Source organism: Salvelinus alpinus, chromosome 17, assembly GCF_045679555.1.
Source record: "Salvelinus alpinus chromosome 17, SLU_Salpinus.1, whole genome shotgun sequence".
NCBI lineage: Eukaryota > Metazoa > Chordata > Actinopteri > Salmoniformes > Salmonidae > Salvelinus > Salvelinus alpinus.
The window spans coordinates 27,983,989-28,003,786 of NC_092102.1; the positions used below are offsets into that span (position 1 = coordinate 27,983,989).

The 19,798-nt window shown below is 42.9% G+C and overlaps 1 protein-coding gene across 1 annotated transcript in view; it reads right to left on the reverse strand.

The window, feature by feature from the left end:
- The window catches only part of LOC139542651 (semaphorin-3F-like), a 49,328-nt gene extending 29,748 nt beyond the window's left edge, over positions 1-19,580 (reverse strand). Inside the window, exons 1-2 of the mRNA XM_071348338.1 lie at positions 19,137-19,580; positions 1,795-1,925 (exon numbers count right to left, since the gene is read on the reverse strand). Coding sequence (XP_071204439.1) covers positions 1,795-1,894 — 100 coding nt within the window. The 5' untranslated portion in view covers positions 1,895-1,925; positions 19,137-19,580. The remainder of the gene's footprint in view (positions 1-1,794; positions 1,926-19,136) is intronic.
- Between the last annotated feature and the right edge of the window lie 218 nt (positions 19,581-19,798).

Below are 19,798 nucleotides of genomic sequence, written 5' to 3' on the forward strand. Positions count from 1 at the left end.
CGTAGATCAAATACACAGCTGCAACGTCGATTAAGCTATTTACATGTCCTAATAGTTCGATTTTGACCTTACGCCGATTAAGATAACTGTAAGCAGAGTAAGGTGTTTACATACTTGGCCTAGTGCCATAATCAGTTTAATATTGAATTATTAGTGTCCATGTAAACATACTCATTGCAGGATAACTCAACTGAGGTGGCAGTAGCTTCTGCACTCTGCCTTGAGAGAGTCCGTCTGGAACAAGATGACAGTCTCCGCTCTGCATAACAGGCATGTCTGTCTTGCATATTGGAGCAGGTTGTTGGATCTGGGCCCTTGCGTTCTTCAGGGGGCTTCCCTGTGCGTTTGCTGAGGTAAACACAGCAACCATGGCAGGCTATTTATACCCCGGTAACACCAGTGCCCTATCCTGCTTCTCAGAAGAGGAATCCGTTTCACTGTCACCTACGCACACAATAACCCAGGATAGACCACCACCTCCTGTCACCCCTCTCTCCCTCACAGTGACCCCCCTCCCCTTCCCTCCCTTAATACCCACACCCATGTCTGTCTCCATTTCTCATTCTCACCACTCTTTCTATCCCTTACTCTCTCCAATGCCTTTATTTTCACTCCCTCTCATCTCAAACTCTCTTTCCTTCTCTTCTCCATCTACTTCACCAGATTTATCTTCTTCCTTCCTCCCTTCATCACCTATCCACCCCTCCATTCCGTGTGGCTCTAGTGTTACATGGCGAGCTCAGACCTCCTGAGACACGGGCGCCACCAGTGTCCCCTGGGCCCTGGCAGAGGGCCAACAGATCCTGTACCCCCTCCCCTGGTAGAGGGCCAACAGATCCTGTACCCCCTCCCCTGTACAGAGGGCCAACATATCCTGTACCCCCTCCCCTGCACAGAGGGCCAACAGATCCTGTACCCCCTCCCCTGCACAGAGGGCCAACAGATCCTGTACCCCCTCCCCTGCACAGAGGGCCAACAGATCCTGTACCCCCTCCCTTGCACAGAGGGCCAACAGATCCTGTACCCCCTCCCCTGCACAGAGGGCCAACAGATCCTGTACCCCCTCCCCTGCACAGAGGGCAACAGATCCTGTACCCCCTCCCCTGTACAGAGGGCCAACAGATCCTGTACCCCCTCCCCTGTACAGAGGGTGGCAAGCTGTGCCCGTTTGAGTTACATATAGCACATTCAGACACAGAGCTCCACAGAGACACAGCCAGGTATTTTCAGATAAAAAAAAGACCAAACACATTTTTTTGATGAGAAAGAGTCTTATTGTCAGTATCGAGGGAAAGTGTCCTTTTGCTCTTGGGTCAAAATGCCAGTCAGCTTTTGGGTTTCTAAATTACTATTGTATTCAAAGGGTGCCTGCTTTCGTTTTGTCATTGTTTTTTGGTGTATAAAGTGAAATACGTATTTTATTGAAAAAGTCGCTCTCAAGACCCCAACTTTGATGTCTTTCACATGAAACCAAAATTTCATAGTTAAATGCCCTGACACAAATGATCTTAAGTGATGGGGAATATTGCTGTTGGATAATTATTATAATATCAGCCTTAAAGCGCCAATGTGTATACATCAACCAGCATTAACTTTAGGCAGTCCACAAGAAGTTATTAAGTTAAGCTCCAGATCTGTTTTACTTTGAAGAAAAGATGTGGCTGTTTTGAAGTTTAAAGAGCTATCTATTTCAATTACACTGAATTTCACTAAAGCGATGGTAAATCTTCCCACTAAGAATATCCCAAACAATATCTGTCAAGTGAACACTCACTGAAAATAAGTAAGGCTCACCTTTGTAAGACAAATGCACTCTGGGAGCAGTCCGAGCGTCGGCATGGCAACTGTAGACACATAAACTCAGGAGAAAGAAGAGGGCTTGGGTGGTCTCCATAGCAATGACGGCAGCGTTAACCTTTGGAGTCCTACAAAGGGGAAAGGGAAAAGCATTACAGATTAACTGAATGTCACTTAAAACCATCATATAATTTGCAGACATTTAGAGAGTTCCACATCCAATGCAACATCCCTTGCACAGAAAAGTGTAGATTTGAGAAGTTAAAAAGCAGATGATACGTATTTAATTAGCTTCCAGTCTTCTGAAACTGAAATCACTCTGACCCTTGTAATAATCTGTTTGCAGGTCAGTGAGCATCTAAGCTTTCTTTGTCAGAACCAGAGTTAAGAATAAACATACCTCATTACTGAGAGATATCATTAGCATGTCAATCGCTAGAAATTCCCATTTCAAGAACACTATCAATAACAGGACAACAAAAGAGTGCGCACAATCAACTACAAACTGATGCAGAAACTTTGGGTACTAGTAAATATTAGGTGCCAGTTTGCCTGACACAGATTAAACCTAGTCTTTCAATAGAGATGTTTCAATAGAGAAGCACTTTCAATAGAGATGTTTTTTTAGTTAGGACAAGGCCTAATACTGTGTCTGGGAAGCTGACACTAAGAAAACTATCCTATTTAACATATTGAGAAATTGTCAATTAAAGAATCATTGAATTGTATGACTTTGTAGGAAGCCTCATCAAGTCATCCACATTCAGAGGCTTCTTTATAACAGGGATAACCAGATAAATCGGATAACAATCAATGACAACAAGACAGAGAAGCCATAGACAGAGAACACAACCTAGTTCACATGATTCAGTTTGGGGCAATGTCTTGTTCCCGTTCCTATGACTGGGTTATTGTGAAATAGCTTGGGTCTCAGATAGCCATGGAGCAGCACAAAGTGACCATCTCTATTTGACCTGTGTGCCCTTCCCCTGTCACTGGGACAGTGGTGGAGTAAAAAAGACTGTGTGAGAGTGGGGCAACAAGGACTTCCCGGGAGTGACACACTCCAAAGGAGATTAGGAAAGTATGCACTCCGAGACTGAAAGTTCTTAAACACTGCAGCCAAATCCTGGCAGCTAATACAAATCCCAGTCACAATGTCTTGCTTTAAATCTTAAACTCCTTTAGTAAGAGACTGTCTAAAAGCAAGAGAACCGCCAATAAGGATCACACTCACTTACTCACTAAGCTTCGGAATCTAATGTAAATCAGGTCTGTTTAAGTTAGGGTGTGGGTGCTGTACTGTATTTTCCACACATATACCCAAGGTTAATGACGGGTTATCATAACTGGAACATAAACACCTTTGCCTAAGCTCAGACACACCACAAAGAAGAAGGGTTAAAAGGAGCGTGTGGCTGTCCTATCGCCTCTGACCAGAATATCAGACAACATGTCACGACGATTCTACATGTTGAATTGACGCAAACAGACACCGTTTGTAGTCACCCAGTAGGGCGATCGCTTACACAACACGGCTACTTACTGCTTTTAGCTGTTCGTTGGAAACAAACATCATTATGTTGTCATCCAGAGTCACATTATAGCACACAATATTTTACATACAGCAGATTTTTAAAGGACCAAAGAGTTTCGTCTGCTTCGTGTTTTCATTTTTGCCATGGAAAAAATATTGCAATACTGGTATCATCACAGCCCTAAATGAGAATATTGCTTTTCTCTGTCAACATGCTTACATCCATACTTATCCAACACCATTACCACAGTAATAGTAGCAGTAGTAGTAGTAGTAGCAGCAGCAGCAGCAGCAGCAGCAGTAGCAGTAGCAGCAGCAGCAGCAGCAGCAGCAGCAGCAGCAGCAGCAGCAGCAGCAGCAGCAGCAGCAGTAGTAGAAGTAGTAGTAGTAGTAGCAGTAGTAGTAGTAGTAGCAGCAGTAGTAGTGGTTGTAATGCAGTAGTAGTACAGTAGTATTTTTTTACAGTACCAAAACCATAATTTTATTCCACCATGGGAAAAAGAGCTAGTGCGTAATCACCTCACTGCTAGTTTGACTGAGTTGAGCACCAAGTCTTACAATATCATAATACTGTTTAATTAACTCATAATAATAGGATCCATTATATGCTTGCTGTTATGCTGAATATGAGAGCAGTGGGGCCTCTGCTTGACTTGCTCAGCAACATTCTCCACAGTCTGTTGCTTCTGTATGGCCCCGGAGGGTATCAGGACATTAGGCTGCCTTTGAACATGACACATTGGATGTTTCTCAATCTGCATACTACTGTGCTCCACACTCTCATGCTCCGAGTTCATTCTCCGAGGACGTTCTCTTGAGTACGGTCTTGTGAGGACGAGATTGTGGAGAACACATAAAAATGTACATTTGAGAAGCACTGCCCACTCCCATGCTACTTACCTTTGACCAATAAAGACAAAACAAGATATCTACATAAAAAAGCAAGCTTGTAACTTCATAATTATCAGCTATATGTGAATCGTATTAATCTATACTGAACAAAAATATAAACGCAACATTCAACAATTTCAAAGATTTAACTGAGTTACAGTTCATTAAAGGAAATCAGTCAATTGAAATAAATTAATTAAGCCCTAATCTATGGATTTCACATGACTGGGCAGGGGTGCAGCCATTCAGAATTAGTTTCCCCCACAAAATAGCTTTTTTTACAGACAGAAATACTCCTCAGTCCACAGGTGAAGAAGCCGGGTGGGGAAGTCCTGGGCTGGCATCGTTACACGTGGTCTGCGGTTGTGAGGCCGGTTGGACGTACTGCCAAATTCTTTAAAGCGACGTTGGAGGGCAGCTTATGGTAGAGAAATTAACATTCAAATCTATGGCAAAGCTCTGGTAGACATTCCTGCAGTCAGCATGCCAATTGCACACGCCCTCATAACTTGAGACATCTGTGGCATTGTGTTGTGACAAAACTGCACATTTTAGAGTAGCCTTTTATTGTCCCCAGCACAAGGTGCACCTGTGTAATGATCATGCTATTTAATCTGTTTCTTAATCAGCTTCTATCAGCTTCTATGCCACACCTGTCAGGTGTATGGGTTATTTTCTCAAAGGAGAAAATCCTCACTAACAGGGATGTAAATAAATTTGTTGATAAAATTTGAGAGAATTCGCATTTTGTGAGTATTGAACATTTCTGGGATGTTTTATTTCAGCTCATGAAACATGGGACCAACACTTCTTGCGTTTATATTTGTTGTTCAGCGTAGCTAGCCAGCTAGTTTTACATGTAACAAACGACCTAAAACTAATGTTGATATGAAAGGTGGTAGGCCAACGATAGCCACAAATTCTTTGTGGGTAATTAGCTAGCTACCAATTCTTTGTCAGTTAGCAGCAGTCTTGGCACACTACACTGGGTATTCTTGGCAGATAAACATGCCAAAATGACCGCAGCATTTATTTAAGTATCAAGCTAAAATATTGTAGTCAGGCTACATATGTCAGGCAACTTTTCATTCAGAGTTCATTTTCTCTCGCTTCAGAGCCACCGGAGGCCCCGGTGCACGACTGGGCAAGAGGACAAGTACATTAGAGTGTCTAGTTTGAGAAACAGACGCCTCACAAGTCCTCAACTGGCAGCTTCATTAAATAGTACCCGCAAAACACCAGTCTCAACGTCAACAGTGAAGAGGCGACTCCGGGATGCTGGTATTCTAGGCAGAGTTCCTCTGTCCAGGGTATGTGTTCTTTTGCCCATCTTAATATTTTATTTTTATTGGCCAGTCTGAGATATGGCTTTTTCTTTGCAACTCTGCCTAGAAGGCCAGCATCCCGGAGTCACCTCTACACTGTTGAGGCTGGTGTTTTGTGGATACTATTTAATGAAGCTGCCAGTTGAGGACTTGTGAGGCGCCTGTTTCTCAAACTAGACACTCTAATGTACTTGTCCTCTTGCTCAGTCGTGCACCAGGGCCTCCCACTCCTCTTTCTATTCTGTTTAGAGACAGATTGTGCTGTTCTGTGAAGGGAGTAGTACACAGCGTTGTACCAGTTTCGGTGGCGCCTCTGGTGCGGGGATCGTCGCCGGAAGCTACGGACCGTAAATCATCGCCGGAGGAATCGAACCGTGGATCGTCGCCGGGGACTCCGGACCGTAGATCGTCGCCGGGGACTCCGGACCGTAGATTGTCGCCGGGAACTCCGTACTGTAGATTGTCGCCGGGGACTCCGGACCGTAGATCGTCGCAGAAGGCTCCGGACTGGGAACCCCCGCTGGAGACTCCGGACCGCAGACTGTCGCTGGAGGCTCTGGACCGCCGACCGTCGCTGGAGGCTCTGGACTGCCAACCGGCGCTGGAGGCTCTGGACTGCCAACCGTCGCTGGAGGCTCTGGACTGCCGACCGCCGACCTTGGATCGTATCTGGAGGCTCCGGGCCATGGATCGTCACTGGAGGCTCTGGGCCATGGATCGTCACTGGAGGCTCCGGGCCATGGATCGTCACTGGAGGCTCCGGGCCATGGATCGTCACTGGAGGCTCCGGGCCATGGATCATCACTGGATGCTTCGGGCCATGGATCAAATCAAATCCAAATAAAATAAAATGTTATTTGTCACATACACATGGTTAGCAGATGTTAATGCGAGTGTAGCGAAATGCTTGTGCTTCTAGTTCCGACGATGCAGTAATAATCAACAAGTAATCTAACCTAACAATTCCACAACTACTACCTTATACACGTAAGTGTAAAGGGATAAAGAATATGTACATAAAGATATATGAATGAGTGATGGTACAGAACGGCATAGGCAAGATGCAGTAGATGGTATAGAGTACAGTCTATACATATGAGATGAGTAATGTAGGGTATGTAAACATAAAGTGGCATAGTTTAAAGTGGCTAGTGATACATGTATTACATAAAGATGGCAAGATGCAGTAGATGATATAGAGTACAGTATATACATATACATATGAGATGAGTAATGTAGTGTATGTAAACATTATATTAAGTGGCATTGTTTAAAGTGGCTAGTGATACATTTTTACATAATTTCCATCAATTCCCATTATTAAAGTGGCTGGAGTTGAGTCAGTATGTTGGCAGCCGCCACTAAATGTTAGTGGTGGCTGTTTAACAGTCTGATGGCCTTGAGATAGAAGCTGTTTTTCAGTCTCTCGGTCCCTGCTTTGATGCACCTGTACTGACCTCGCCTTCTGGATGATAGCGGGGTGAACAGGCAGTGGCTCGGGTGGTTGTTGTCCTTGATGATCTTTATGGCCTTCCTGTGACATCGGGTGGTGTAGGTGTCCTGGAGGGCAGGTAGTTTGCCCCCGGTGATGCGTTGTGCAGACCTCACTACCCTCTGGAGTGCCTTACGGTTGTGGGCGGAGCAGTTGCCGTACCAGGCGGTGATACTGGAGGCTCCGGGCTATGGATCATCACTGGATGCTCCGGGCCATGGATCATCACTGGAGGCTCCGGGCCATGGATCATCACTGGAGGCTTTGTGCGTGGAGCAGGCACAGGACATACCAGGCTGGAGACACGCACTGGAGGCCGGATGCATGGAGCTGGCACAGGATATACTGGACCGTGGAGGCGCACTGGAGGTCTGGAGCGTAGAGCTGGCACAACTCGTCCTGGACAAAGGACCACCTTCGCATGGCAAGTGTAGGGAGCTGGCACAGGACGCACTGGGCTGTGAAGGCGCACTGAAGACACAGTACGTATGGCCGGCGCAGGATATACTGGGCCGTGGAGGCGCACTGGAGGTCTGGAGCGTAGAGCTGGCACAACGCGTCCTGGACAGATGCCCACTTTAGCACGGCAAGTGCGGGGAGCTGGCACAGCACGCACCGGGCTGTGGATGCGCACTGGAGACACAGTGCGTATCACCGCAAAACATGGTGCCTGCCCGGTCACACGTTCCCCACGGTGAGTACGGGGAGTTCGCTCTGGTTCAAACCCTGGCTCCGCCAACCACCCCGTGTGCCCCCCCAAAACATTTTTTGGGGGCTGCCTCTCGGGCTTCCGTCGTGGTCGCGAACCCCGGTGTCGTCGTTGTTCCTCCCTCGCTGCCTCCGTCTGCTCCCATGGAAGGCGATCCTTTCCGGCCTGGATCTCCTCCCACGTCCAGGATCCCTTACCGTCCAAGATATCCTCCCATGTCCAGGATGTCTGCTCCGCCTGGCCACGCTGCTTGGTCCATTTGTGGTGGGATCTTCTGTTACGTTCGTCGATGGAAGGATCGAACCAAGGTGCAGCGTGGTAGGCGTACATTTTAATTTATTAAATGAACACCAAAAAAACAACAAATACAAAACGAAAGGTAACGTCTAGTAGGGATAAACAGCACAGTACCAAAAACAATATCCCACAAACCACAGGTGGAAAAAGGCTGCCTAAGTATGATCCCCAATCAGAGACAACGATAGACAGCTGCCTCTGATTGGGAACCATACCCGGCCAACAAAGAAATAGAAAACATAGGTTGCCCACCCTAGTCACACCCTGACCTAACCAAATAGAGATTTAAAAGGATCTCTAAGGTCAAGGCGTGACAACACTATATTTCTGATCATTTTGATGTTATTTTAAAGGACAAAACATTTGCTTTTCTTTCAAAAACAAGGACATTTCTAAGTGACCCCAAACTTTTGAACAATAGTGTATATATATATATACAGTATATATCCTAAGAATTGTGGCCTTTTTTAAAAGTCAGCAAAGCATTACATAAATCATCCCTATGAGCTCGCATGACAGGGTGTTGAGGAGGAGTCTGAGTCTGCATATAGCATGTTAGCCTCTAATCACGAGCCACAGGTGACTGAGAGCATGTTATTATCATCCCAGAGAGAGCCTTGGTCTAAGAGGAAGTTCCACCTGCACATTGGAGAGTGGAGACAGAAGTATGGGCCTCGCCAATGCAAACAGACCATACTCTCAAATAGGTTGAACTGCTGAAGATAAGAGGAGATCTGGATGGTCAGATACATGGTCGCAGGGTAGGAAAGAAACAACTCCTTATGAAGAATGCACAAAAAATATGGTTGCTACTAGAACCTCAGAGGAAAAGAAGAGCAGGGTACTAAGTACTTGAGTGTGTTCACTCTCTCTAAAGTCCAACCTGGTTCAAGCATATTCATGAAACATTGTTTCTTACTGTACAATTTGCAATTAGCTATTTCTGGTTCTGCATGTTTTACAACTGATCTATTCGACCTGAGGACTAGTGCATAAATGAGATGTGCCAGACTGTACAAGCGTATCCATGCCACATAACAGGGGGGATGGGAGGAGGAAATAAAAAAGAGAGAGAGAGAGAAAGCAATAGAGTGGGGTGAGAGAGGGAATGGACACAAAACATGTTGGAGAGCAGAACAAATCACATGAAAAAGGTAGGATTTTCACGTTTGAGTCATGATTTTGGACCTGTGTCCACAGTAGATAAACAACAAAAAGCCATCAAGTTCCTTTCCACTGCTTCAATTCCTCTGCCAAGTGTAAGCTTGAAGACAAACAACGAGAAGCTAGCTAAACCTCAGTTTTGGGTTGTAGCGTAGTGAAATTCTCCTCAAATATAAATGTAGTTTCCGTGAAACCAGCAAAATTGCCTGCAGTGGCTTGCAAAGGGCATTCAGTCTTTCAAGTGACTGGATAGCAGAAGGAGTATGTCATGGAGCAAAGATGGGTGAAACATTTTCAACAGAACAGTCATTTCTAGACACAGGGAACATCATAATGGACAATCGAGCACAAGCTCTGCTTATGATGTCATAGATGCTCCTGTGTGGTCAGATGTGGTTGCTTCATAGGCAATGCAATGACCAGTGGTGAAAAGTCCATGGAAATAATGTGAGGTTCACAGCTGTATTCTGGAGTTAGTTCCAAATGACTAACAGTTCACATTAGAAGTCTAGATAGGGGTGGTCCTATCAATGCAAACCACAATTGCGATAAGGAATGCACAGATCCACAGAATGAGACAAACAAAGGAATGCATCAAAGGATCCCTCATATGGAACTCAATGAAAGAGGAATGAAATTAAACAAGCTAGTACAGACTTTTCAAGCAAAGTTTTACATGTTTATTTTGTCTGAGACTCCATTTCAGTCCCAAAAATGTGTCTTATAAATGTAAAAAATAAAATGTGTTTCTTCAAAGTTGATTAAGTGAACCCGCCATGTTGGCGTTGCAACAAAATCCTGGATCCCGTAATCCAACCTGTCATAGGTTTAAGCTGACAGAAGGGTGGCCATGGCTCCTGAAAACATGTCAACATCTATCTCACACACTACTGTCTGTCCACATCTCACGATGCAATCAGAGTCATTAAAGTAGTGCAGAAAGAGCTGTGTGCTGCACCCTAGAGAAAACATGTTGGGGCCTGAAAACCTGCGACAGCTGATACAACTTTTCACACCATTATTGTCCCATAAAAAAACAGAGACAGGCGATACTTGAGGGCTAATCCTCGATCTTAGCATACTGTATAATGATTACATTAATCACTAACAGTTACACAGTAAATGGATGTTGCAACGGCACAGGAATTCGCCAACATACATGGCTTCCCTTGAGGCATGAATGTATTGAATAAGTCATATCAAATTGATTTCTATTTGTCTCAAGCATTTTCTTTTTAATCAATGGCCTTCACTTTGGTATAACCAGAGATAATAGAGTACTGTACTTGAGTTTATAATTTGCAGCCTGCTCCCTGATTGTGCATACTCTCATCATTCTACATCTGGGCAACTGTAATTTGACCCAGAATCCACTAAGTATACAAACTGTAATTTTACCCAGAATGCACTAAGTATACAAACTGTAATTTGACCCAGAATGCACTCGTATACAAACAAAGACTAAAGAGGGCAGAAGTTTACCCAGGACTTTGAGGGTTTAGTGTCCATAAAGGATGGTGATACATTTCCAAAAGCCAACATTCATACTAATCCTCCTGATCTTGGTTTTATTTGTTTCGTATAACCGATAGGTTTATGGAGGTTATTTTTTCCTTAAGGCACTTTCCTGGCTGGAAAGCTGTGGATATGGACGGAAAAATATAAAGGCATAAAATGTGTGGGTCATAAGGCTGTTTGAATCCTTCCTGCAGATTTGAAGTGCAGATTAGGAGCTGGTTGAAGTGACAGATTGCATATGGTTTTCTAGGGCACATGGTCACAGGGGAAAAGGAAAAAGGTGCCCACGAGGGGCTTGTGTATATCACCATGCATACTGCATCTCCAACAGTACAGGGACCATAGAGATAAAACTAGCTAAACAAAACGAGTGTTTTATCTCTATGACTGGGCCCGCTAGCTTGGCCAACAATTAGTCCCTGATGTTGGTCCGAGTGGTCGTCCCCATGCAGCACCTCTCCACACGCGCCGATCGGGGACAGGGCTGTCAACGTGAGAGCTCATTAGCACGGCCTCTTGGAAAGAAAGCTGCGACAGGCTTGGAGGGCGGCCCCAGGAGGGACGGAGACCGCCAGCGCGGGTCAATGGGGGTAATGTTTCCACATCGTCTGCCGAAAACCTAATCATTATTTACCTAAGCCCAACCCTTGCTGTTAGCGCCATCTACCCAACACCAGGTGGGTTTCTCTCTCTGTCTTTTTGTCTGTCTCGTTCTCTCTCTATCTCTGGAATGGCAACAGCACATGCCATATAGATCATAGGATAATGAAAGTCAAACAAATACCCCTGTGAAACTTTTTCTAATACAATGCTGTATCACCTATCAGGAACCGTACAACATTACTGTGTGGAGTGATAGACCTGTGCCTCCCTGCCTGTTCTCTCTTGGTCTGTTTCAGTATCAGCACGTGTCAACACCTATTTAATTCTGTGGAGGGTACAGCATGTTTCATCCTCGCTCAGGGGACAAATGCTTGGCCAGTCAGAGGGCCTCCGACTCACAGCAGAAATATTTCATTCACAGACTGTCAATGCCTCCACTCCACTTGCGGATGCACCTGTGCCGTAGTCCTGAGACTTTTAATCAATCATGATTCCTATTTCTGACGCGTCACAAGAACAGTCTGTTTGGTGAACCATGGCACCATGCATCCAAAGCATACATAGCGTATTATGTTTGTAGGGAGTGTCTCCTGTTAATCTGATGTCTCTTTTGTCACTTTTGGCTCCATGTGTTATGACTTCATTGCCTAAATCAAGAGCCCAGTGTTCTAGAACCCAATTGTGTGTTTGAGGAGAGGAAAGTGCTGCTATCCTATGGACTGTCCGGTGGCTCCTCTCCAGTAGCAGCTGTAACCAGGCTCCCTCCACACAGGTCTAGGGTCCAATATGTAATCCAGGCCAAGTGGTGAACTTTGGAGTTGACCGTTAAGCTCCTGCGCGTCTAAATACTGGATTCAGCACATCCCTTCAAAGGCTGTTAAGCTCCCGCTGTCTTATCTGCTCCTCTTTGAAGTACTACACTTCCATGACCATGACCATGTCTCCTGTAGCTCCACAATAGGCCTGTCAGCAAGCACAATACTCAGGACAAGTAGTGGGTGAGAGAAGGACTGACTGAACTTCAATTTGAAACTAATTTGTTACTTTTCGAGAAGAAATAACTACAAACATTTGAAAGGATCCAGTTTCCTTCAAAGTGGTACTGGCAGCATAGCCTTAATTTCTAGACTATTTCACAAGGAAAGTGTCACACTTGGCAAACTCAGTGAATTTAAGGAATGAGTTGCCTATATTTTCAACTACAACAAAAAGCATGGTAGCTGCTGGCGTCAACACAATTGAAGTTTTCAAAAATGCTACATTAGAAAAACGATGACTGAACATACTAGCTAGCTAGCTAAGTCATAGTCCTTGAAATGTCACCTGTCATTCAGGTGTAACCAGAGCTATATGTGTTAGCTAGCATATACTTGTTCCACTGTGCCCAAGCCCACTCTTTGATAAAATGATATCCACAAGATTACGGTGTCTGGCTACAAGACTACTGGCAGCAACAACAAAAAAGACATTTAGAAGATACATTTGCATCTGCTTTTGTTTGTGTCAACTAAAAATCGGAAGAGCTCCAAAGATAGTCTCAAACAATGTTGGCAAACATTGCTGTTTCCCTGAATCTTGAAGGACAGTGAGGGCAAGGGGACAACACATGGATGCCCCCTGCCCTCCCCCTTATGTGATAGCACAAAAGGGGAGCATTTGCGTCACCCCACATTTATGCAGTCCACAGTTCCTCCCTTTCCTGTCTCTGTCAGTAATCCAGCCCCCCAAAACTCATTCCCTCAAAGTGGAGGTCATGTGTGCTGTAATGGTACAAAATGAGCGAGGGAGCATTAGAGAGCTATTTTGCAAAAAAAGAGAGGGCGATCTATGGACACCCTCCTGTCACATTCCAACACCTGTTTCAAATGGGCTTACTCTTTTGATTTACACAATAAACACTGGATTCCTTTGCAATTACTAAAACTTCTTGCACTACTATTTATATCCTACAGCTGTTTTCCAGCATTGGATTGGCTTATGACAGAACATCATTTTATTTCTTTATTCTTTTACATGCATGTTTGTTTTTGCCAGACCCAAATCCTGGTTTAACAGACCTTCAGAAAGGTTGCAGTGTTTAGATATAGATTTCACACACATTAAAGTCAAGTACAGTCAAGGCACATCCAGAATCCTATGTTTAATTGAACATTCTTTATTAAAATCAGAACATAGAAAATGTAACACTGAACTCTAAAACAACAGTACATAGTATCCAAGTCCACAAGAGCTTGAGTCTACGGGCCAAGAGACCAGTGAAAAGTGAGCCAATCAAAGTGAGGCCCAGCGACACCAGACATGATGAATGGCTCTCTAGATTTACACAGTCGCTGGCTACATCTTCACTCAGTAAAAGGCTTGAAGAATGGTGCATTGGGTTCCAAGAATTTACTTCAGTTCGAGTACAGTGGATACAGAGGCCTAGCACCAGGCCCTCCATGCCTATACTCCATGCCTGTCTGAAAAAGACTGTCTCTACCTCTGGCAGGAGGCCAAGAATCTTCAGAATGGAGGCTTAATAACCCGCGGGCTGACAGCTGCATGGATTAGCTCCCCTTGCCTGCTGTCATTGACGCCCCCTGTATTGTGCCTTTCCCTGTAAAAGTGGCACCAGATTTAGGAAGGATGGTAGGGAGGGGAGAGGGAGGGGGATAACATTCTAAAGTCAAGTCAGGTGCTTCTGCTTTTGAAGTCCTGGTGACAGGCACAAGTGCTGTGTGGCTGGCAGTATACAATATATATATGGTATAAATAGTATATGATCAGTCTGATACTTTCTCTGACTGTCAGTGGGGCTGACATTGATAATAAAAGAGAACTCTGCCCCTTGCTCACCTGAGAGCTACTTGTCTTTTTCATGGAGTGCCACGTTGTCTTTGATGTGGTGAGGTAAAATTCAAGGATTCAAAAAGAGTGCTGTCCGGAGTAATGCAAAGAACATGCCAGGTTCTGCAATTTTCTTCCTGTATCATACAGCCTAGTACATCTAGGGTATTGTGTTTAGTCACAAAATAATTGGGGGAAAAAGAAACCCCAGGACAAAAACGACAAAAACATTTGAGAAATTATTTAACCATGGTACTGCTCATAAAATTAAATATGGCACCAACAGTAGCGGGCCTATATATTTTAAGTCTGCCACACTCACTGGTATCCCCAACAATCACTCTCTTCCCCCCTTCCCCCTCCTCTTAACCTCTAGGGCCCAGGCTGGCCCTCATTTGACCCCAGCAAAACTCACTGAGGCTGTCATGACAACCGTCTCAAGAGACCGGTTGTATTTGTGGTGAGTTGGAGCCTGGCAACTGCTTGAATGCCCCAAATCCTTGATGACAAATTTAAGGCAGGGAGAGTGTCAGGGAAAGTGATGACGAACCATAGCCAGGTCCATATCTGAACATATATCTACATGACACCAGCTTTGTGGTTGGCTTCTGATGCACTGTGGATCACCTCCAGTTGTTACCCTACATCAAACGTCAAGATGGAACATTTAAAGGTAGACTCAGCGAAGTGATGTTGCCAAGAGCAGCACCACAGATATTGAGATGAGCGAGATGCAAGACTTCGCTCTCACACAGTCACACACAGTATCTGCGCATGTGCATGGGTTTGCTTCACACTGTTCACAGCGTGGTAGCCAGGGCACCAAAACAGCGGAGAAGTTGAGCCTATGCTGTTTACTTTCTGCATCTATGTCATATCATTGAGTCTACCTTCAATTAATGTACTTAGTTGTATATCTGCTACATAGAGAGGCATATTATAAGCATCATACATGTATAGGGCCTTATAAAATCTGTTTTATTTTTTGCTTGATTTTGTTTTGTTTTCCCTGTGTTCCAGTTTCACCGTTTAGTTTTTCCAAGTTCCCGTTTTCCCGTTTTTTTCCTTCAGGTTTTCGCTCTCAAAATTACACCTTCTAAGTCGACAACAATGCTTAAACTACATCAGGAGACCACTTTTGAGGTCTGGGAATTTTCTTTTTAAATGTTGATTTTTGGGTGTAGTTACCCTTTAATTCCAGTGTGCACCTAGCAAGAGGCTGTTGTTTAGCTGTGTTTTTGTAGCACACATGTGATGGTAGAGTTTGCGAAACAAATACCCACTGGATAATCATGATATCATTCTGCCATGTAAGCATAGGCTACTTTGTAGTTAACATTTAATTTAGAAGGTTTTTGAGAAAGCTTTTCCATCTACCAGAAGACTTTCATTAGCATCATCGCTAACGGCTGCACAAAGGGGTAGACTCGCACCCACCGCACATACACATAGAGAGGGAATTATCGTTGCCTCTTACAGAAAGTTGCAGGAAATACGAATCACTGATGCATTCGGTTCATGCTTTATGATAAACTTGGCCAAATTAACACATTTTCAATACATTTAGTTTATTTCCTACTAAGTTCAATACATTTTTGATTAGTGTCGAATTCCGTTTTAATGTATGGATTCGGTGATTCCATCCACATTCTCCGCATCGCAGATTTTATAGAGTCCTTCTTATAATAAGACATTATAAAGGCTTATACGTGGTTATAACAAGTAATACAGCATTATACCTCTCTACTTTATGTAAAGTGTTACTAACTTTAATAACAACTTCCTTAGTATAGCACCTTCATACACGCAACACAAAATTATTTACACACAGTACAAAAATGAAACAAATCGTTTTGCCAAGGTTTGCAAAGTAGGGATAAATATGTCCCAGTAAACCTACCAATTGTTTACCCCTGCAATAAAGTTTGTAAATGCTGAGATTCCCCCTAAACTGAAATGTTTCAAAATATATATATATTTTACCTTTCTTTAACTAGGCAAGTCAGTTAAGAACAAATTCTTATTTACAATGACAGCCTAGGAACAGTGGGTTAACTGCCTTGTTCAGGGGAAGAACGACAGATTTTTACCTTGTCAGGTCAGGGATTTGATCTAGCAACCTTTCGTTTACTGGCCCAACATTCTAACCTGCCGGGGTGTCAGGTAGCCTAGCATAATTAAAAGCATAATGCCACAAATATACATCAGGTGCGACAGTAAATTACACAAGTCAAAATATATTTTATTGCAAAATGTCAGACAGATTGCTTTTCTCTTTCTTTCTCCTTACACTCTCACCTGTCTATCTAATCTGCAGGGATTCTTGGAGATGTTATGGCAATATATTTTGAAGAGCTAAGATAAACAGTAAGATAAAAGTTAAAGGTAAAAGGTAAAACTGTCAAATAAAAATAGAGATATTTTGCAGTTGGACAAACATGACTTAGGGGCCATAAACATAGTAGCAATGAAAATTGTTGCTCACAATGTCTCAACCAACCATTGCCAGGCGACTGTGCCAGGACTCAACGATAAGTCAAAGTTGGATAGGTGGTTTTGCTAAATAAAATGAACCTACACTGGAGTATGAGAACCTACACAAAGCCTGTTTCTATTTCAAACAGAAGGGGAGAAAAAGTTTTAGGAAACAGAATGGCTTTGAGTCAAGCAAGGCTCAACATGAGAGATTGGAGTATAGACTATACAGAGAGACATGCTAAACAAAAGTAAAAGTTTGCTGTTCAGATAAGAGGAAAACGTTCATAGAAGTGCATATTAACAAGAGACATTAATGACCATAAAGATATGGATTATTTTAAATTCTGGTTCTGAAAATAATGCAATTTAAAAGCTGCAGAGAGACATTTCATAATCGTACACTCAATCTATTTAATACCCCTTTGCACTCCCATAATCTGTTCACTTCAAACTCAATTCCATAATTCATTCTATATTCCAATACACCTAACATATGATTTCTTTCATGTTTTCAAACTTTCAAATCTGACTTTCAAGCATTTACCTAACCTTAGCATATTTACAACTTTCTGAGGGCAAAGAAAATGCACGAATAATGCAGAATCCAACTTGTACACGGGATGTTGAGAAATAGAATGGAATATTCACAATGATTCATTTACACAATGATTCAAATTGGAAGCGACAATGTGATAAAAATATCAAGTTAATTCCACAAATAGGGGCAAAAACTAACAACTGCCAGCATTATGACATGTGCAGTGTTAAAGCACCTGTCAAGACAACATAATGAGGTCTCATAGACATTCAGAATTGATAGGAGCTGTCTATAGCTGCATTTGAAGCTAATGTCTGACTAGTACTACTAAAACGAGACATTAACATTTGCTGCATTGTCAAATGTCGAATATGAGAGGGAAATGTATTTGTGAAACAACCATGGCAATATGAAAGTGCACGGTGTTAATATGGTTACCGTGTTATTAATGGTATGTTTGTAGCGGTAGCTACAACGTAAATATTTAAGGGCCATAATCTGCATTTTAACCATTCAGATACATTTTCCATGGATTGCACGTGTGAGCAATTAAAGCTATCATTACTTTATTTCCCCCCCTTTTCCGCAACACATTTAAAATGCAAAACTATTACATGATTTCACTAAAATGATAGATGTCCAACCGTGGCTGTAAAGGGCGAAAACCACTGAGAGCTTTTTCATGTTTTTCCTCATGTATTTGTCGAGGCCCTCACACCTAGCACAAAGCTAGAACACTGTTTGACAAACTAAAATAGAAGGAGCAACTTAGAAAATGTAGCGGATTTTTTGTTGTTGCTGTAAATTCATATAGATGTTTTTATTTTTTTATTTCCTTGTCAGAAATTACAGTGTCCCTGCTGGTGTTTTTTCAGCTTTATGTCATTTGTTCATAAGGTACTGGTGTAGACTTACCAGTGTCATAGGGGATAGTGTGTAGGTAGGGAACAATTTGCAGCATGACCACAGGTCACAGGACCACACAACTTGTGAAGAACTAGTAGGCCTACACTGAACAAAGCCCCTATTTATCTCTTAGATTAAACACAACATAAACAGCACTATCAGACGGGGCCCTATACTAATAATAGTCTAGCTAAGAGGATAATAATATGTTCTGACATTATTTGAGTATGGGCAGATAGCCTATGTCACAAAAAGTGTTGTGCTTTTAACTTAAAATGCATTATTCATAAGCACTTCTGCCAGGGAGGCAGAGTATGAATTATACATAGGCCCACTAAGAGGGGAACATATAATGTGCATTTTGAAACCTCATCTCTGGTCCTCAAAAAGTTTGCTCATGAGTTTGTTTAATGAAAATAACATCACTCAGGTGGATGTGTACCTGCCATGTGGGGAGTCAATTCATAGCCTAGTTCACTACCAGAATTATCAGTCAGATCAGTAAAGCTAAAATGAGATGATAGAGAACATAATAAACGCCCCATCATCAGGAAAGTTGGCATATTTGAAAATGTGGGGACTGAGGAAACGTCAGAGCATGTGGTATCATTTGCCATAATTTGATCATGTTGAGCGAGGCTGATGGGGCAAAACCTAAGGTTGAACCCCATCTTTGAAAGCTTAGTAAAGCCTTTATAACCTTTTTATAATGGTTTTTATAGATGCTTCATGTCATTCATAAGCGGCATATGCATGCTATAAGGATGGAAGGGTTTTGCCACATTTGTCAAAGCAGTACACGTAGGTTTACACCTTTTTTATAACAACATTTCTATTGTATGATTTACAAATTATTTCTGACGTATGAAGATTTGATGAGTTATAAGCTTTATAAGTATAGCGTAGCCTATGCTCTAACTGCGACTGAAGATGTCAAAGGCCAATATGGACTACAATGGGGTTGAAAGAAAAGTAACTAGCCTAGTTTTGCAGACAAGAATGGGACTTTACCCGTGACAAAAGGTGCTCTAAACAGAAATGAATAACAAACTCACTTGCAATGCAGGTATGCTCAGTCGGCGTCGTCGATAGACAGTAGATGTCACATTCTGTGGCGTTGTTTAGCCTTCCGAAAATGATAACGTTTGAAATCTGCCTCCAAACTAATAGTAGAACATGTGTATCACCGTAGGCAATGTAAACGTGTAATACTGCTTCACGTAGACCCACTGCTTGGTAAGGTTTCGCAAGTTGTCAAAAAGTTTGCTTCATGCAAAGAGAGCACTTTTCCTCAAATTACATGCATGGAAATTACGTGATGCTTTAGAAATCTCTCACGTTTTCATTTAAGTCATCGCCCTCTGAAAACTCCGGAATGACAAATCCAGGCATAGACAAATCCAGGAAATATTAACACTTAAAATAGTAAAATAGTCTGGCAGGTGTTAGGCTCTATGCGTTTGTTCTTCCTCCACCGCTCTCTGAGCTCTAGTGTTCAAGCCGCTTGTCCCATTCTTGCTCCTCTCAAGCCAACCGTGTCACAGTTAATTAACTACCTCAGTGCCAGTCAGAGTGAAACTGTAGAACTGGCCGTTTTTTCCCCTCTAGCAAGACCAACGTGAGACGCTCTTTCTGTCCTGTTTTTATTTGCATTTCAAAACTAAACTATATTGAATTTTTTTTTTATCAAATCTGTACAAAATGGGTAATCAGAAAA